The sequence below is a fragment of the Manihot esculenta genome, chromosome 12, assembly GCF_001659605.2.
Source record: "Manihot esculenta cultivar AM560-2 chromosome 12, M.esculenta_v8, whole genome shotgun sequence".
In the NCBI taxonomy this organism is placed as follows: domain Eukaryota; kingdom Viridiplantae; phylum Streptophyta; class Magnoliopsida; order Malpighiales; family Euphorbiaceae; genus Manihot; species Manihot esculenta.
The window spans coordinates 4,057,578-4,078,210 of record NC_035172.2 but is presented as its reverse complement, the minus strand read 5'-3'; the positions used below and the strand labels follow the sequence as shown (position 1 = coordinate 4,078,210).

At 37.5% G+C, this 20,633-nt stretch overlaps 2 protein-coding genes across 3 annotated transcripts; both read left to right on the top strand.

Moving 5' to 3' along the window:
* The first annotated feature begins 7,653 nt into the window (after window positions 1-7,653).
* LOC110627493 (putative SERF-like protein) lies at window positions 7,654-8,760 on the top strand. Its single transcript, XM_043948548.1, has 4 exons — window positions 7,654-7,834; window positions 7,928-7,968; window positions 8,254-8,359; window positions 8,454-8,760. The coding sequence occupies exons 2-4, from the start codon at window positions 7,962-7,964 to the stop codon at window positions 8,551-8,553; spliced, it is 213 nt and encodes a 70-aa protein (XP_043804483.1). The 5' UTR covers window positions 7,654-7,834; window positions 7,928-7,961; the 3' UTR covers window positions 8,554-8,760.
* A 1,504-nt stretch (window positions 8,761-10,264) lies between these two features.
* LOC110628629 (pentatricopeptide repeat-containing protein At5g48730, chloroplastic) lies at window positions 10,265-14,744 on the top strand. Of its 2 annotated transcripts, XM_021775408.2 has the most exons (4): window positions 10,265-10,808; window positions 12,034-12,440; window positions 12,830-13,559; window positions 14,173-14,744. In XM_021775408.2, exons 1-3 carry the CDS (start codon window positions 10,386-10,388, stop codon window positions 13,545-13,547), a joined length of 1,548 nt encoding a protein of 515 aa, XP_021631100.1. In that variant the 5' UTR covers window positions 10,265-10,385; the 3' UTR covers window positions 13,548-13,559; window positions 14,173-14,744. The 2 variants fall into 2 exon arrangements, with proteins under 2 accessions (XP_021631100.1, XP_021631099.1); XM_021775407.2 differs by lacking the exon at window positions 14,173-14,744 and having other exon boundaries at window positions 10,266-10,808; window positions 12,830-13,693.
* Window positions 14,745-20,633: the final 5,889 nt, after the last annotated feature.

The following is a 20,633-nucleotide window of genomic DNA, read 5'->3' as shown; positions in this document are numbered from 1 at the left end:
GAGAGGTCACGGGCATCCATCTCCATAAATAGGCCCGACACCTAGTACGGAAGAACAATTGTCAAGAAAAGAAACAAAGCAAACTCAAAGAGAAGTGAAAAAATAACTTACCATCAGAAGCATTTCTCTAATCGTGGATCCGAGCTCCTCACGGGAGCGAGATTGGAAGGACACCTGCTCCTTGGTATAACTGGCCATGTAATACCCGGCTAGACTCCGGTATCGGAATTCCTACCGTCCGGTGGAATCCCGGATGTCGGAGACCTCTAGAAGGGTGGAACCATGCTTTCATAAAATGTCTTCATGTTTTTAATGGTTTTAAAGTATGAAACTAAATGAGTTTTTGCATGAAAATAGCATTGGAGGAAAACCCAGGTTTGGCCGCCGAAAGTCAAGTTCGGCCGCCGAACATGCATGCGTTTTGGAGGCACGTTAGGCCCCCGAAAGCATGAGTTAGGGAAGTTCAGGTTCGGCCGCCGAAAGTCAAGTTCGGCCGCCGAACATTTCATGGATGCGGAGGCACATTCGGCCCCCGAACGTGGCCTGGCCAGCCACCTATAAATGGGGCACTTAGCCAAAATGGGCTAGCTTTCTCCCATTTCCGGCCACAGCAAGCTTCCGACCTTCTTTTTGCAACTCTTGTGTTCTTCCTCCAAATCTCTACCATTTTTCTTGAGTTTTAAGCTTGCATTGAAGGTTTTGAGCTTTTAAACCAAGTTTTGGAGCTTTGGGAACTCAGGAGCTCATTTTCGTGGATCTCCAAGTTTAGGTCGTCTCCCTCTCGATCTTCAAGAGGTAAGAGCCGATCTTAAGCTCCTCATGTGTTTTAAGTAAGTTTTAAGTGATTTTATGGGGTAGAATGGCATGTATAGGGTTGTATGAGTTTTTAAGCAAATGTTAGGTTTTATGTGATTTATGAACAATGTGACATGTTTGAGTATGCTTGAAGTGTTGTAGTTGGGGTATTTGATGTTTTGAGACCCCTAGGAACTTGTATGCATGTTTTGGTTGAGATATATGCATGATTGGTGAGTTTGGAGGCGAAAAGGCACAAAGGAGCCAAGTTTCTGCCCTTTGGCAGAAACCAGGTTCGGCAGCCGAAGGCACTTTCGGCCGCCGAACATGGCTGGGGAGGCAGGCCTTTCGGCTGCCGAAGTTGCCCCCGAAAAGAGACTTTCGTCTCTGTCTGGGACTTTCGGCCGCCGAAGGTGCCGCCGAACCTACCTGAGTTTCGTCTCTGTCCAGGACTTTCGGCCGCCGAAGGTGCCGCCGAAAGTGCCCTGTTCAGCCACCCCATGCATATCTCTATGTGATATTTTCAGGATGTTTTAGGGGGTTTTTGGGGAATATATTAGAGTTATGTTTATGTATGTTTGGTCCCTCATTGGAGTCCACCTGTGTAGGTTCGGACCCGAGGAACCAAGGACCCCAGCAGTGAGCCAGCTGCTACAGAGTTTGTCAGAGTCAGCCAGAGGTGAGTGGAACTAAGCTTAACCTTTTAAATTAAGAAATGAAATGCTTTTATCATGCTTCATGCATCATGATCATATTATAGGTTGTTTGCATTAGAATTCACGACTATGCCGCATTGTATTGTTGTGATAGATGATAGTGGATGGACATTAGGATGATTCATTAGCCTTCTATATACGAAGACCTGTGGTGCCCATAATAGGGCCGGGCAATAACTCCGAGTACGAAGTCCTGTGGTGCCCATAATAGGGCCGGGCAATACGAAGTCCTGTGGTGCCCATAATAGGGCCGGGCATGGAGTTGAGGGATTTTTGAATCAGTCCATCCGTGGTGTGATTTATTTGTGCAGTGACGCATTTCATGATAGCATGTTTTAAATATTCTTTTTATAGTTCTACTCATTGGGCATCTAGCTCACCCCTCTCCCCTAACCCCCAGGTTTGCAGGTACGGGATAGATAGAGAAGGCAAGAAGAGAAAAAGTCATATGTATGTAATAGTTAGTTTGTGGACATGACAATTGTATTATGATGAAATGTAAAAATATTCAGGATGTTATGTAATGAGGTTATTGAGGATAGAGTTGTGCTTGACCATAATATATTGTTAATCCCTTTTGTATATACATGGTCTTATGTTATGATGTTTATGTAAACTAACTCAACACATGTTGTTTTGCCTTTAAGGCTTGATGAGATCCCACAGAGGGACTATGTTATGTATATGTTCAGAGTATGCACAGGTTGAGTTAGTTGATGACAGTTTGTATGAAGAAAAGTTTTAATTTTTATGCATGTTGTTGATCATGTATGGGATTATACAGGTTTACAGGTTATATGTCAGGCTTGCTACGGGTCCCGGCGGCCTTAAGTCGACCCGGATCCTAGCGCCGGTAGCGGTCCGGATTTCCGGGGCGTTACAGGCCAAGTGACCAGTCAGGGCTAGAAGACGAGGATCCGAAGCCTCTGTTATTCCGCCGAACATTCGCTCCCGGAGAAGCGCGGCAACAGCAGTGGCCGGAGACTCAGAGGTAATGCCTGACAGGTTCAGAACGTTGTCAGTAGGGGACGACGAAGGAACAGCAGAAACATCCTTCCCCTTCCCAATGGGAGAAAGAGGTGGGGAAGGACCCGCAACAGTCCTAGATTTCTTCCGAGTAGGAGATGGGGCAGGCGTTCCAGAAGGGGTTGGACGCTTGCCCCCGGTCTTTGATGGGACGCCCTCAGATCCCTCAGGCTCAGTCCTCACAGGGGCAGGGGCACCTTTAGCAGAAACCTCTGGGCTTTGATCCTCTAAGACGATGATCTCCATCCCTATCCCAGAAGTCTCCTTGTCTTCAACAGGGGACTCAGACTTTCCCCCTGACACCCCCTCAATAGAATGGGCAGCACCCCGCTCCACTTGTTCAAGAACTTGGGTCTGCTCCACAATAGCTAGGGAAGTTTCCCTCACGACCTCAGAGGAGGCTGGAGCAGATCTAGACCCTTCAGCAAGCGTCAAAGTTGAGCCCGACCCACCGCGGCTAGATGACCGAGCTGACTTGGTGCTGCGAGAGCTCGGCTTGGAAGCTCGAGACGAAGCTTTGACGGGAGGTCGGCTGACCTTCTTGAAGGAAGCAGCCTGAGCCAGCTCCGCAGCAATCTCAGCTACCGAACGCCCATCCCCAAAGGCGTCAAAAATTGCATGCATATTCTCCCGAGACAGGTCAAAGTTCTTGGGGAAATTGATGCCATCCATTTTAACCTGAGAAGCTGCAAAAAACAAGAAATTATAAAGCGTCATCATATTTTCTGATATTACGAGCAAAGAAGAAACAGAATAACTGGACAAAGCACTATACCCGTGTCACGGATATCCCTAAGGTTGGAAGCAAACATACACTTTTCGACGTCATACTTCCTCTCAACGGAAGTCAGTCGAAGCAGCCCCACCTGCTCAATAAGACTCAATTGGGGCAAATCGTTACAGCCCGGAAAGATCTCCCCCCACGTTAGATCTACTTCCCATGATCGGCAGGACCCTAATTTCAGCTCCGCCACAAGGAAATTCTCTACCCAGCCCTTTATAGAATCCTTATAACCCGTGAGAAGAGATAACCCATTACGGGGGGAAAAATAATAGAAGTTTTGCTTCGCCCTAACCAGGCGGAAAAAGGTGACAAACAGACAGGCCGTGGGTGTAAAACCCCAACCCAGACAGATACCCTCAAAACAAGACATGAATAAAATAGAGTTTGGGGATAACATCCGAGGAGTTACCCCGAAGTATTCGAAAACCTCAGTAAAGAAAGGGGAAAAAGGAAATGGCAGACCGAATTCCCTTTGCTTTAGAAAGAACACTATACGGCGATTCTCTTGGGGATCGATCAAACCAGGAGGGGGAGGGTAAGGAAGAACTACCCTCTCATTGGGAAGAGGCGCTCGAATAAGATACAGTGGAGTATCTAAGAGCCTCCGGGAAATATGCTTAGTTATGTTGGAAGGTGTAATATGTGACTCAAGGTCAAAAACATCAGGAAGCTTTGAACTTGCCATGGAAGCACAAGGAAGCGTACCTGAGAACACGATGGGATGAAAAACCGTAGAAGGAGTTGCAGGAAGACAGAGAGCAGACAAGAGCTAGTTCTTCAAAAGACAGAAGGAATTCGAAAAGAAAGGCAATTATGAGGCAGAGCGTTGATCTGAACAGTTTTGTCTTGGAGCGGCGCGATCATTAATTGTTCTCGAAGTTTACCCTCTCAACGGTTAGGTAAATACCCGGCGAGACGGTAAAGGGGCAAAAGGATCGCTGGGCTTATCTACATCTATCAAGGGCCAAGTACACGATGACAGCCCATCATTTAAAAGCCCATTCGCCATCCACATAATACAAGCCCAACTCATCAGTCAGAGCAACTTAGCCTATTACTTTACCATCCCTATGGTAAATGCCGAGGAAACAGAGGGGCAAGTCATGAAAAGACTCAAAAGTACAAGCAAATGGGAGCATGATAAAGGTCAGACTTGCTCATCACTTAAAAAGTTATAAGATTTGATTTATCGTTATTAAACAAAGGCTGTGAGATCGGAGAGAGGCGCCAAGAGCACCTCGGGATCATACAGAGCTGAGAGCTCAGAAATTAACTCAAGGATTAAAAGGCCGAGCTCACAGGTCGGATTAGTCCAGCTCGGAAAGCATAAACTTGAGAGCTCGGTCGGCTAAATGAGGCTCAAAGCTCACTCCATCAAGAAAAGACCGAGCTCACAGGTCGGTTAGTCAAGCTCGGAAGAGTAAACCGCCTGTCCAATTGGTTAAGTAGGCCTGAGGCTCGGCTCATCGACTAAAAGAAGAAGTTCGCGAAATACGGTCGATTCAGCTCGGAAAAAACGGAACAAAAGTTAGTTGGTTAAAGCTACGAAGAAGAGCAGTAGCAGTACTTCATCCATGACAGAGAAAAGAGCAAGCTCAAGTATGAAAAACAAGCATTTCATTAAAGGAAAAGTACATTACAGCACGTTACAAAGGCCTACATTACAGAATGGAAAACCACCCTTAAAGGATTTACATATCCGGATACTTCATCATCTACGATTATCACCTACCCTACTATTCTAGTCTTCAGTTCGGAGGACTTCTCGCAGCTCGGAATGTGACTTTTTCAGAAAAGGCCAAGATCTGTCCCGCTATTATAGGGGAACTGAACAAGTTGATTCCCATAAGCATTTCTCACTGTCCCCCGGGGCAAACGTTCGGTTACCCGAGTGTGATGCACGGTACATTCGAACAAGCTCAGATATTGAATGCCGGCCGTGCACCACACATGAAAAACATAAGTCTTCGGGCTATGGCCCCGAAGAGATCGCGAAGTACACATTCGAAGAAATCGCTGGAGACTTGACTGAGTGCAGCAGATCTCAGTCTCACATAATACTGGTACTTCACATCGAAGGGAGCAATAATACTGGTACTTCACATCAAAAGGAACAATAAGCTGAGCATTTGCGCCACTTCCATTTATATCAAAAGAAGATAACAGGGGGGGAGGTCGACCAGAAGTCCTGGGCGAAGTAGTTTCAACAACTTGCCGAATGGTCCCACCCATCGACCGCCCTACCAGAAGGATCTCCGAAACAACGTTCAAACTCCTTAGAGGTAACCTTCAATCCTCAAAAATTTTGAATTGACTCATCTTCATCTCAGGTACTGCAAAAGGGTCCCCAAAATAGAGATAAGTTAGGATAATCTTCCGTCGAGATGATAAAAGCGAGATTAAAGCAAATTCCTGGGGCAATACAAAAATCCCGCCGGAAGAAGGAAACAGACAGACAAATTCGAAAGAAAAATCCCTTTGCTCCAACAAAATGCCTGGGACTGGTAAGGAGGTGATGTTAATATATATCCGGAAGTTTGTATTTTGCAGGACAGGGGAGCCGAATTCTCAACTAATGCCGTCAGAGTCCTTAAAAGCTATTCATGGGAAAGGAAAGAAAGGACATGTCCAGATAATGATGACAAGAAAGCAAAGATAGCAGAGAACGCGGAAAGTAAAGAAAAGCCCGAAAGAGGAAAGAGCAGATAGGATTCAGAAACTACGCAACGATAAAAAGAGGAAAGGGTATTATAAAGACACCTAGACACGAACAGACGCGGCCATAATGGTTCTTGATATTCACCCCCTCGGCAGTTGGAGCAATAACTCCCGAGAAGGTGAAGGGGCAATTGATGACCGATGGATTTCTTCACCCCGGACCAGGGGCTTAACCACAGCTAAAGTCCCATAACATAGAGGCCCACGTATTTGATATACCCAACAAGCATGGCTCATTCAACCTTCAAGACCGGGCTCGGCCCAGCTTTTTCATTCATAACGGCCCAGCCCACACGAAGCAGGCTCTCCCCTCTCAGGCCTAGCGTCCAGCCCAACTCTCGGCCCAACCCAGGATCCAGAATAATATTCACCAGACAGCCTGGCAGATCCGCTTAAACGTACGCACGAGGAGAATCAGAGGCCGTTACGCATGAAGCAGGCGGCTGATACCCTAGTACCTCCGAATCCGCATGGCAGAGACGCGTGGCCCAATCCTGGAGAGGCCTTTACACGTCACCAGCAAGCAAGACAATGTATAAAAGAGGAGTCCCCTCCTCAGGAAACTCAAGCCTTATTCTGTAATACATAAACCCTTGTAAAACCCTATTCTATTGGATCTCAGATCATCATTCTATATAAAAAAAAAAGTTTTTATTATTTATTTTTTTTTCCAAAATATTAACATGATAGTGATTGTTTTGGTCTTCGAATTTTTACTTTTATAAATATTTTTATTCATAAATTTTTATAGTTATTAATACTTTTACTTTTAATTAATTATTATTATTTTTGTTAATTTAATCTGGTCTAGGTACTCATCTAAAAAATTAAGATTAGAGTCCCATGCCCTCCCCTTTTACTAAAAAAACACTACCTTTTAAGTTTTATTTAAAAAAATTAAAAAATTAATTAATTGATTATAAATTTTAAAAAATATATTAAAATATTCATAATATTTTTAAAAATATACCAATCACTCAATTAATTTTAACAATTAAATATTATAAAATATCTAAAATATTTTTAGTAATTAAGAGATCAATTAATAATTTTTTTAAGTTATAGTAATTAAATAATAAAATTTTTAACAATAAAAATTAATTAAAAAATAATGAATAAATTTTTTAAAATATTAAAAAATTTTAATATATTTTTAAAATTAAAATATAAATTATTAAATTTTTTCATACAATACTAATTTTACAATATATTTTTGTCTATTATATCGCGGTTGTTTTTTCCATCTGAATCTTACATCACGGTTAAATAGGAAGGAAATGGATAAAGGGATTAATTGGTTAATAACGTCAGTTCATGACTAAAAACTAACGTCAAATTGTTACTCTCTTGCTTTCTTTAAAGATAATTTTTTAATTATTTTTTTTATTATATTAATTTTAAAGACATTAATTTTTCTTAATTATTAAAAAAATTTTAAAATAAAATAAAATAAAATAAAATAATAATAATAATAAATTTATATATTATTATAGTATAAAAAATTATATATTATTATAAAAAAAATAAACAATAGTTTTTAGATAATGAACGAAAATTATATAGGATAAAGAGAGAAATCATTTAAATGTCAGGATTAAATTAGAAATTCAAGCAAAATAAAGAAAGAACAAAAGTTATTGGTTGCCACGCAGTGGGAGAATCTCTGCGGCTTCTCGACTCTTCTAAAGATAGACCGTCTTCCATCAATTTTCATTCTTTATTAGTCCGAATCGTGTCTGGAGACGCTATTCTTTCATCTCCCTCGCAAACAATAGACGTCTGTGCTCTCTCAGCGGTATGGAGCTTTACCTCTTTATCATCTGTTTTGCTGCGTTGTTTGATTTTTGATAGAAAATTTCTGATTCTTTTCCTTGACTGAATTTTCCAGGAGTTTTGCTTGGTTGCTGCATAATTGATAGACTATGACTCATATCCTCCGCTGATCAGATTTTTTTTTTCCTTCTCTATATCTTTAGATATTCTTTTTTGTTCGATCTATATGCAAATTCTTTTATTTCTCTATTTGGTTGCCAAGGATTTCGATGGAAAGTTTTTTTTTTTCTCCCTTTTTTGAAAAATTGGACAAAGGAAATTTTGTCTTTTCATCTGTAGCAACCAGACGGATGAATTGGGGAATTTGGTTTAGTGAATTGTTGCCATTTGGTTTATGATTTTTTTTTTTTTTTTTTTGGTTTTTCTTTAACTGAAGCGAACGTGGTAACCAGAGAGAGCGAGACCGGGAAAGGGCTCAGGCTAGAGCTGGCAACAAATCTAAGAATACCAAAGACGATGGATTGACCCGGGAACAACGCCGTGAAAGGTCCGTTTCTAACTTTAATCTACTTTTTTCTCTCCCAGATGGACTAGTTTTGGCCTAGTTCTGTTCTTGATTTGGGTTTTCTGTTGGTGGGTAGGGACGCAAAGGCTCTGCAGGAAAAGGCTGCGAGAAAGGCTGACCAGGCAGCTGCAGGAGGAAACAACGCCGGCGGTGGAGGTAAAAACAGTAAAAAGTGATGGGAAGATTGCAAGGGAGGTGTTAGTTAGGCAATACTGGGTTGTTTGTACTGGATCAGATCTGAATTCCTGGTTGTTGGGTGTCATGTTTATGTGGTTCTGAGATTGGATATACACTGGCATTGATGTTGACTTCTAAACCTCTGATTTATATCTGATTTGGGATCTAATATCCATTTGTAATCGAGTTCTTGGTTTTGTCGAAAACTCTCATTACTCTTCAATATCCTAATTCTGTATGTCGGATTTGAATATTGCATGACTTCGTTGAATTTGGTTTATTCAATAGCTAAAAAAAGGATAGTGGGTCAAAAGGCGCTAATTTTTGAATATTCATAATGTTTATCAGTTTGAGTTCGTGTTCTTGAATCTGCATAAACAGATATGAGAGCATTTACGAAGCTAAGTCTTCTAATAGTTGTGTGGTAGGTTGAAGTTATACATTTGACTGTTTGTAATTTAAGCTATCTTGTGCTTTGATTATGAGGTCATATTAATATTTACACATTGAATATTTTAAGTTTGAAATTAAAGAGAGAAAAAACATAATAAATATTTTTTCAACTGATAGAATATAGAATTTTGGTCGATCACTTGAAAAATAGAGGCTTTCGAGTACTTCTGACTGCTAAACTTTTAGCTTTCAATTTCCCCCAAATGCTATCCATGTGAATTTGAATTGTAGTGAACCTTTTTCCATGAACATCAATATTATACTTTTCCTTTTTTTTTTTTCTTTTTCTCAATTTCTTTTTCTATGTTAACCTAATTCTGATTCTACTTATCAAATCTGGTTTTGATATGGCCTTAGTTAAGAATTAAAGTTGGAGTCAAATTTTTTATTTTTGATTTTTAGGAACCATATTTTCACTGAATTGAATTTCTTCAATAATTACCGGTGAAATGGAGGAGTAAACAAATTTTGTGTTTCTCTTCCTCCTCCCTGTACAGGGTGCGCCCTGTGCGTTTCGATTGATATTATTAGCTAAAAGTTTTTGCTGTTACCAATTTTATATGGGGTTCTTATTTTGGTTACCCATTTTATATGGTCGATTCTTTGTTGAGTTGCATTTTTTCTCTTGGAATACATGATGTTGGCATCTTTAAAATAAATTTTAAAATTAAAATTAAATATTTCGAATATATATCTTAATTTTTTCTTTTAGTAGTACAATAGTATCTATTTGACAAGATAATTCATACCTTTTTTTTTGCAAATTCAAATTTGTATCTTAATTTTTTAATTTTAAATTTTGATATTTTTTTAAAAATTAATTTAAACATAAATTTGATATTAATCACAATTTCATCCTTTTTTTAATTATTTTTTTAATAAACTATATTTTTGATTTATTGGATGAAATAAAAGCCCAAACTAAAATATCTTAATTCATCTTTAATTCATTAAAATTTGTTCTTTTCTTCCACTTTCTGATTAATTAAACATCAAAATTTAACTTACAATAAAAAAATACAATCTTATATTTATTTTAACTTGACTCATTAGAAAATCATGACTAATTTTGTATGTATTCTATCATGGAACTTATATGATGATAAACTTGATGGATATATATATATATATATAATATTTTATATATTAAATATAAATATTTAATTTAATAATTATTAAATTTATTTCATCTCTTAATAAATCTGCTACATTAGTGTACTTCTGAATACTACATGATTTTATTAAAAAAAAAAAATACAATGGGATTAAAAAACAAGACAGAGAGATATGGGCCTCCAAAAGTTGTCCATCAAGTCTGCGCGGCCCATCAATGTGAATATCTTCGATTCCGTATCTGCATGTGCAATCGGAACAAGCAATGACCGCATTCTCCAGCTCCGCAAATCCTTACCCCAACCCTTTGCAGCGGCATCGGCCGATGACCCCAAAGCCGGTATATCGCTTCCCAGTACCCGTTTCTGCATCCATCCCCGAAATAGAACCAATTTCAACTCCTCCTGCAAAAAATGATGCAGCGCTGGAAGTGACACAGAGCGACCAAAGGAGACGAGCAGTAGACTGGGAAAAGGTGAAGAAGAGAGAGGCAAGAGAGAAAAAAGAGGAAGCGAACAGGAAAATTGCATCGAGAAAGGCGATTTCTGTGATTCTTCGAAGAGATGCAACGAAAGCTATTATTGAGAAAAAGAGAGGTCCTACTAATTCGAAGAAATTGCTTCCAAGGACTGTTCTCGAAGCTCTTCACGAGAGAATCACTGCTTTGCGCTGGGAATCTGCTCTCAAGGTGCGTTAGTTTCATTCATATCATTGTATCAATTTAATTCAATCTTCTTGTTCCTTTTTTTGTTATTTTTTTTTTAATGTTAAACGGATGTCTGTTTCTACTCTTGCTGCCTGGGTTGCTGAGAACCTGTTGGTTGCATTTATTCTTGTGCTGTAATTTCATTTTGTTTGAGGTGAGTGTAAGATTAATTTAGTTGGATTGGCCCCAGTTAAGTCCTATTTTCCGTCAAAGTTTTTAGTGGTTTTTCCGTCAAAATTTGTAGTTGGACTTGGCTTGGCCTCCTCCTTTATCAAGAGTCCAAAAGGGACCAACTTTTTGTCCATTTAATGCACTTGGCAAGCTTTTTGAGAACAATAACATTCTTCACCAAATTAAGTAGAATATAAAGAAACCAATCAGGCCGGACTAAAGCAAATTGAGTTAACAGTTGTGAATTGTGATGATCAAATTCTGCTTTGGTCTCACATTTGAAAAGAAAGTGAAGAAAAATCATAGTGCTCTTTTGTAATTGAGAGAACTAAAGAAGAAATCAGGAATAAATAATCCAATTCTGACAAACAAAACAGTACATGGATGGGAGAAGCAGAGTACTTTTGTGGTGTATTCAAATTAATCTGACTTCTGAAATTCTCGCTGCTCATGTTTCTCAACATTTTTTCATAAAGAGAAACCAAATGTGACAATGTCCACAAAGCGCCAAGTCCTCTGGGTCCTTTCATCGTACTTTGTTACCTCTGTTATTACCAGAGTTGGAAATTTTGTCTACCTGTTACCTATGAGGCTATAACCAACCAGCACCCTCCCAAACCTTAAACCCAACAGATCCATCTCTGGTTCATTCACTTGAACTTCAAAGCCGCATAGATTTTAAATTGTCCACTTCAGGGCAACACCATTAGCCAGGAGAGGTCCTATGGGGTGAAGGAAGAACTAGTAGCAGCACCTAATGTTTTGAACTTGACAGATAGCTGACAAGATATCCATGGAATGCTCTGAGGCAATTGTTTAATCAAAATAACGTAGATGCAATAGGAATGAAGAAAGAGTAATTTTGGTAAAACATAATTTTCTCCTTTTAATCAGCTGCGGCAATGGCCATAATGGCCTGGGAAGTAGCATATCCTTTGCGTTTTGTTGATCTGATGTACTGCCATTTGCCTAGTTTTGCCATTTCATTGTCTTCAGGCAACAATCAATGAAGTGAAAGATTTACTTATTATATCAGGTTTTTGAATTACTACAAGAGCAGCTATGGTACAGGCCCAATTCTGGTATGTATATCAAGCTCATTGTCATGCTTGGAAAGTGTAAGCAACCTGAGAGGGCTCATGAGCTCTTTCAAGCTATGATTAGTGAAGGCTGTGTTGTGAACCATGAATCATATACAGCTCTATTGTCTGCCTATGGCAGGAGTGGTCTCTTTGATGAAGCATTTTCTCTACTGGAGGAAATGAAAAACAATCCTGATTGCCAGCCTGATGTTCACACTTATTCAATCCTCATAAAGTCATGCCTCCTAGTTTTTGCCTTCGACAAAGCACAGTGGCTGCTTTCTGATATGGAATCTCTGGGAGTCAGACCCAACACAATCACATACAACACCCTCATTGATGCATATGGCAAAGCAAAAATGTAAATTATTGACCCTCTCAATTTCTAAATTTTGAATGCCCCATTTGGTTGCTGAGTATTTGATTGAAAAAGAAATTGGAACTTGAGTTTGTTAGGAAAAGGAAAAAGAAAAAGGAAGAAGAAGAAGAAAGAATGCTGAAGATGAACTCCATGAACTTCACAATGAGAACCTTTACATTATCTGTTGCTTTTGACATTTTCTTTTGTCTTACTATCTCCTTGCAGCCTCTTGTTATAAGTTTTCCTTTTTTCTTTTTTCCTTTTCTATTATCCAATTTCTTCACCTAGCCGTTATGGGAAAAGTTGGTTATGTCTTATAACCAATAATGGGGCATGATAATGTTATTCAATTACAGAAGGCATAACTCACCATTTCTATTTTCTTAAAGGTTTGCTGAGATGGAAACAACATTAGTGAAGATGCTTAGTGAGAAAAATTGTGAACCTGATGTCTGGACCATGAACTCTACGATCAGAGCCTTTGGCAGCAGTGGGCAAATTGAAATGATGGAAAAGTGTTACGAGAAGTTTCAGAGTGCAGGGATTGAACCCAGTATTCTCACTTTTAACATTCTCCTGGATTCCTATGGAAAAGCAGGAGATTATAAGAAAATGAGTGCAGTGATGGAGTACATGCAGAAATACCATTATTCATGGACAATTGTAACCTACAATGTGGTGATTGATGCATTTGGGCGTGCCGGTGATTTGAAACAAATGGAGTATTTGTTTCATTTAATGCAGTCAGAGAGGATCAGACCAAGCTGTGTTACACTATGCTCTCTTGTGAGGGCTTATGGGGAAGCTGGGAAGCCTGGAAAAATTGGAGGAGTCTTGCGTTTTATGGAGAATTCAGATATAACATTAGACACTGTGTTTTTCAATTGTTTGGCGGATGCTTATGGAAGAATGGGATGCTTTGCTGAGATGAAAGGAGTGCTTGAACTGATGGAGCAGAAAGGATGTAAACCTGATAAAATCACTTACAGAACCATGATCAAAGCTTATTCAAGCAAAGGGATGACTAAGCATGTGAAGGAACTCCAGGATCTTGCAAGATCAGTTGAAGGGCCTCAATTTCAGAGGAAGAAGCCTGATTTTTTATGATGACTTCTGCAGGTCCTGTACCTCTTAACTCTTCTGGGTACATCATTTGTTTGCTTGTGATTATAGGTGGATTCTATACTTTCTTGTAAATAAAGTGAAATTATTTTGTTTCATTTTTATAAAAAAATAATATTGTAAAGTTTTTATATTCTATTTTTTAAATTTTGTGTGTTTTATAAAATAATTATTTCACAAAATATTATGTTAAATTAACAGAGAAAAGTGAACCTTTATAAAAAAATAAAGTATGTATAATTTCGTAGTCGTAGTGTATTTAAAAATTATATATATTATTATTAATTTTGTAAATAATATCAGATTTATATTTTTTGCCAAGCGTCATTAATTTTACGTTATTGTTTTTTTTTTTTTCGGCAGAATTATATATATTATGTAAAATTTTGAGATAAAATATATAGAACTCTTGCAATCTTTTTTTTTTTTTTTTTTTTGAGACAAAGTAATTTAACGAGGTTATTTTTTGCATGGATTCAAATTATATACTGAGGTTTGTTTGATTATGAAATTTTGTGAAGACAAATATTAGTATGTTTTGGAGCTTCAGCAAAGTTTTTTTTTTTTTTAACCATGCATATTGATAACCGTTGTACTCTTCTCTTCCCAGGCTGGGTCAGAACTCATGATAGCAAAAGTCGGTTCAGAGCTTGGAGCACCTCAAGGGAAGTCAATCCACAGCAGTGGACCGGACCTGAAGATATCAGCCGACCTGGGCCTCCTGCGAGCTCAGAATCTACTGTGTTGAAGCCAACTCCGTGATGGGACCTAAGGATGGGCAGCAGGCCCGATCTTTTCACAGCCCTTCTTGCACGCGCACTGCAGGAAATTAAATGGCCGCCTGACATGAATAAGAGGATGTAACGACCCGAAAATTCGGACCGCTACCGGCGCTAGGATCCAGGTCGACTTAAGGTTGCCGGGACCCGTAGCAAGCCTGCTATACTTTCTGTGTACCTGTAAAATCTCATACATTATCAAACATTTTCTGTAAAAACATAAAACTTTTCTCTGTACCAAGACTTAACCTGTGCATGCACTATCTCTGTACTATAAAACCCCTTACTAGAGCTTGCTCTAGACGGGTTCAATTCATACTCTGTTAAGTCTGGTTTTTTTACATACTGATAAAAACATTCACAGCACATAAATAGATCATGTATACAAAAAGGATTTACAACATGGGTCAAGCACAATACTCTACACTATACAATACTAAACCATGTCTTTACAATATTACATGTCCACACTATACTATTACAAAAGTTCTGTACTCTTCTTGTACCCTGCTGAACTTCCCCTTAACTCTGATCCTGCAAGACTGGGATTAAAGGAGAGGGATGAGCTATACTAGCCCAGTGAGTAGAACACTAAAATCGTGTGCATAAAACATGCTCACATGGAATGCATCACATCACAAGTAAATCGCCCATCTCAGACGGACAGATTTAAAATTTCCTCTGTTCTGTGTCCGGCCCGCGAAGGAGCTACTCAGGACTTCTCTACGCACCCTATGGTGCTCTGTGCCCGGCCCTCTCAGGGCTCCTCAGGACTTTACTCGGAGAGCTAGTGAATCCAAAACTATGTCCGACCCGTACAAGCATAGATAATGCAATGCGTCACATTAGTGTATTCTAGTGCACTCAACCTATTACATATCATGATGTATGGAACATGCTCAAAATTTCTCAATTTAAAACATGAAGTTTAGTTCCACTCACCTCTGACTGACTCTGAGCTGTCTCTGAAGCAGTGCTCACTGCTGACCTCTTTGGTTCCTCTGGTCCGTTCCTACACAGATGGACTCAAATGAGGGCCCGAACTAACTCAAGAACAACTCGAGAAAACTCCCCAAACCCCCCCTAAAACATCCTAAAAGAATCACATAAAACATGCAAAAGAAGGCTGGACAGGGCACTTTCGGCGGCAGGTTCGACGGCCGAAAGTCCCTTTCAGAGACGAAACTCAAGCACTTTCGGCGGCACTTCGGCTGCCGAAAGTCCTCTCCAGAGACGAAAGTCCCTAACCTTCGGCGGTCGAAACCCTCCTCCAGAGCCGAAAGTCCAAACTTTCGGAGGCAAGCTTGGGCAAGCTTCGGCAGCTGAAACCACCTCCTTACATGTTCGGCGGACGAACCCTCTTTCGGCGGCCGAAACTGGATTCTCCAGTAAGGCAGAAATGTGTTCTGCTTCATGAAAACCAACCCAAACGCCACTCAAACATGCAACCAACAACGACACAACCTGCATATACTCACGTATAGGCACAAAGGGGTCCAAAACTAACTTAAAACCCCAACAAACAACACAACTAAACACATAAGCATGCTTTGACCACAAATCAACCAAAACCTCAACTTACCCTAAACATGCATCTCTCTCATAAACTTCATAAAACCTTCATAAAACATAAAAAAAAGTTCAGGATCTTCACTTACCTCTACAAACAAGAAGATAAACGATCCCAACGTGGAGATATGAAGAAACTCTCCATCAAAGTCTCCAACTTCAAAACTTTTGGTTAATTTGCTCAAAAGCTTCAAAACAACATAAAACTCATTCAAACTTTGCAAGATTTGAAGAAAACATGAAAATCACCCAAGGAAGAGCATGGTCTCACCTCTGTCTGTGAATGGAAAGAAAATCTTATCCATTCACCGACCTAGGGCCTTTTATAGGTGGTTGGCCAGACCACCTTCGGCGGCGTAACGTGAAACCAAAACTCATGCATGTTCGGCGGCCGAACTTCACCTTCGGCGGCCGAACCTTGCATTTCTTCCTTGGCTCTTTTCTTTCACAAACTCATTTCCTTTTGGACTTAAAACATGAAAACATACTAAAATCCTTTACAAAAACATAAAGCGTACCCTGCTAGCGGATTCCGACATCCGAGATTCCACTGGAAAGTAGAATTCCGATGCCGGACTCTAGCCGGGTATTACAGGGGAACTGACACTACTATGCGTACGGAGCTAGAGTACGGAGCTAGACGACAGAGACATGTGTCACTGTAGCAGAAAAGCCGTTAAGCGTCATTAGCAAGTCAGAAGAAAAGACATAAAAGGGAGGAGGAATCCTCATGAGAGATAAAGCTTACCCAACTATTGTAAACCCTATTCTCTGGATCTCGGAACATCACATATTAATTGCATTTACAAAGTCTAAAGAGCAAAGTATAAACTCGAAGTCTAAAGAGCAAAGTACAATAATTTATATGAAAACTTGTCAAAGGTCTAAAAAAAATAAATTAAACTAAATAAAATGGAATCTAACAACATGCTGATCTAAGCTAAATAAATACAAAATTAAACCCGTCATCTAGCACTGAGCCAGTACCAATTCCCGCCGATACAACAACGTTGCACATGACCAAAATCACAACGCGCACCAATCCACTGCATCAAGTAGGGCTGAAACACCATCAAAACTAAACCCACCAGCAAGCAAACACTTAGTTCTCGATTTACGCTAGCAACCGTTCACCGTCGAGAAAGCCGGAGAAGATCGGCAACAGAATTAAAAAAAACCAAAACAACACTATGTCACGAGTCTAAATTTTGACACTTACTTGAAACCGTGTGATACTTGATTTGAACACGATCAAGACAAATCCGTCGATATATTTACATGTTGAATTATATAACAAAATATGTTAGTTAGCACTGAATGACTAGTAGCGGACAATATACATATATCAAGTGGATATCGACATCACATAAGCATAACATCACAACAATGCAAATGTAGCACATTGACACATAAATCTTAATAGAAAAAACTACTCATTTTATTATAAGGGCAAAACAATTATTATACGATCCAAATCAACGATCATCACACCGTTTGTAGACAGGGGAATGCTTACAAGAAGTGGAAGCCTGATACTCACTATATTCATTGTGGCAAGCTAAGACTTATTGTGGCAAGTAGGTCCCAACCTTCACTAATGGCCACCTAGTCACTATCTTCAAGGAAAACCAAAACCTCCCTACTAACGAATACCGACCCTCACTAATGGCCAACTAGTCACTCCTTTTAAGGAAAACTAAAACCTCCATGTCAACGAATACAATAAACCTAAAAACATAACGAATACAATAAACCTAAAAACATAAATACAACAAAATTATAATATAAAAGTAGAATATAGAATAAAAAGATACGAAAACAAATAGACCTAATCTAAAAAATAAAACATACGAAATATAATAAATATAAAATAGACAAAAAGAATAAGACACCCAAAACAAATAGAGCCAATTGAGACGATATGACAAACTCTTGCAGAAACATAACTACCATATATATATATATATATATATATAATTTCAAGTTGTCAATATAAGATATTAATAAATCTTCTGAAAAGCAAGCTTAAAGTATGTTTAGATTCAAAACAAGACCCTTCCAAACAAATTGTCAAGGACCTGGACAATGAAAACCAACAACAAATGTATCCTTTATGACAAGGAAAAATTAAAACCGGTAGAGAAAAAAAAAAAACCCTCCTTTGCCTTAAGACAGCCGAACGTCATTAGCCATAGAAAAACAAACAAATCACAATAAGAAGTAAAATGATTTAATTAAGACGTTTATAAGTAAAATGATTTAATTTTTCAAAAAACAAGTCAATTATCTGTACTTTATTAATATTATTAATTTTTTATAAAATAACTTTTTAATATTTTGTTATTTTAAACATTTGCATTAAATAATATAAATAAATTAGTTTTTTAAATATTTAAAAAATATGGGGACCATTTGAGTTAATCAAATATAAACTTAATTTAATTGACTGAATTTAATAAAAAAGTAAAAATAAAATGCATAAAAACAACTTGAAAAGAGCACACATAACTCATTTAATTTTTGTCGTCAAGCCACTTCTAAGAAAAAGTGCAGCAAAATTCTCGGCGACTGGGGAGCAAGGTAAAATACATACGCCAGCAACATCTTTTTAGGATAAGTTTGGCACGAAGTTGCACTCGCCTGTGATAGTAAGTTCATTTGTAATAATTAGTGTACGATGAACTCTGGTGAGTATAGATAGATTTTGAAAGTAAAGAAAGTATGAAGTTTTGTAAACTGAGTTAAAAATGTTGAATTCAAATTGATTGAGAAGTATATATATATAATCGTTTTGATAGCTGTTATGCTATTTTTCATTCAATTGGATAGAATTGAATAAAGTCATGCTTGATTTATTTAGTCCGTTGATTTTCTTAGATTTTCAGAATTTAGTCGGATGGTAGACACTATCATAATTGTAAAGATTTTTATATTTTATATATTATTAGTTTTAAAAGAAAATATTTAGTTTAATATTAAAATGAATTTAATTATTAATTTTTCTAATATTATATTAATAAAATTTCATCAAACAAAAATAAATATCATTTCAAACATAGAGACGATTATATCTAGGGGTGAGCAGTATTCGGTTCAAATCGAAAAAACTGACCGAACCGAACCGATTTGAAAATTTAATTCGGTTTTTTATATATTTCGGTTCGGTTCGGTTTTCAATTTCAAAAAATTCAGTTATTTCGGTTCGGTTCAGTTTTGATCAGAAAAAAACTGAAAAAACCGAACCGAACCGATTAGTAATAATAATATGTTTTTTCAATAATATATAGAAATTAAATCATATTAAAATTAAAATATTTTAATTAAATTTTAAAATATTAAAAATAAAGTGTAAAAAATAAAAAAATTATTAAAAATCGAAACCGATCAAACCGAACCGAACCGAATCAAATCAGACCGGTCTGGTTCGATTCGATTTCTGACCAAAATCGGTTCGGTTCGGTTTTCATAAACACTCAAATTTCGGTTTTCGGTTTATTCGGTTCGGTTCGGTTTTGAACCGAACCGACCGAATGCTCACCCCTAATTATATCTAATAGATTATCTAGTCAAAATATGAGCAGTTAAAGTAGTATTACGACAAATCTATCTAACAGAAAGTCTAACAAAAATTTACAATCATTCAAAATTCAACTCCTGCATAATATAATTTGGCAAAAATGCTCTTAAAGTGTTTGTCCGAACTCCTGCATAACATAATTTAGCAAAAATACTCATCCTTCTTTCTCATCTCTCGAGCATAAATCATTAAAGTCTTCCGAACAAAGTCACAGAATAAAGTTTCTACGAGATAAAGTTCGAATAAGGTTTCAAAACTGACGTCGCGTTGCGATTTCAGAAACCCATAATAACTAATAAACCTCCATTGAATATTACTTTCCGAAACAATCGAATCAATAAAATTTGAAGAAAAGCCAACCACAGAAACAGATACATAACTCTTAACGAAATGCTTCATTACAATTATTATCTATTGACTGAAAAATAATTATCAAAATGTAAAAAATTATGAAAAAATTCCATATGAAAGGTCCACCGTACAAAAATCATAAGTGACGATCGGAATATTTCTGAAACTCTTAACAGGAACAACAACATCTTCTTTTTTATTGATAGTCAATTGACGCAGATCGTCTTTCATGGGAAGAGAAAAGAAAAAGTTAAGTTTAAGAAAGAGGAAAATGTGAGATTATCGAGTCACAAAGTGATTATAGAGGGTGAAAATTTTTTTGAAATTCTATAAGCAATTAAAATTAAAATAAGTTAAAATTGATATTTTAAATTTTAATCATTTAACTTATAATGTTGTATTAGAAGTGAGGAGTATAATGAATATATATTTATTAGGAATGATATACTAATTTAATGTAAATTTTAATTTAAAAATAAATAGATTAATTATTAACTCTGTAATATACAATTCTCTTTTAATTACGGGATCACTCGTGTGATCACGAATTTGACTTTTTATTTTTTCTTTTTGTAAATTTACAGTGTAATTTATATGTTTAATAAATTTTAATAAAATACAATATATCTATATGCTAAAATAATGCACACGAAGAAAGTTTGTCAAATTAAAAAGAGGAAAAAGAGAATTACTAATTATTTAATATTTTTTTTAAAGAATAAATAAATTAGTTATTGTTCCTTCAAATTGTTCACTATTTAGTTAAATTTATTATTTTTATAGACTAAATAATTA

Excerpts from the sequence above, each read along its gene's own strand:
- LOC110628629 (XM_021775408.2), top strand. The coding sequence starts at position 10,386 with ATGACCGCATTCTCCAGCTCCGCAAATCCTTACCCCAACCCTTTGCAG. Across the intron at positions 10,809-12,033 it reads GCTGGGAATCTGCTCTCAAG|GTTTTTGAATTACTACAAGA; the intron begins GTGCGTTAGTTT and ends TTATTATATCAG. Across the intron at positions 12,441-12,829 it reads GCATATGGCAAAGCAAAAAT|GTTTGCTGAGATGGAAACAA; the intron begins GTAAATTATTGA and ends ATTTTCTTAAAG.
- LOC110627493 (XM_043948548.1), top strand. Across the intron at positions 8,360-8,453 it reads CGGGAACAACGCCGTGAAAG|GGACGCAAAGGCTCTGCAGG; the intron begins GTCCGTTTCTAA and ends GTTGGTGGGTAG.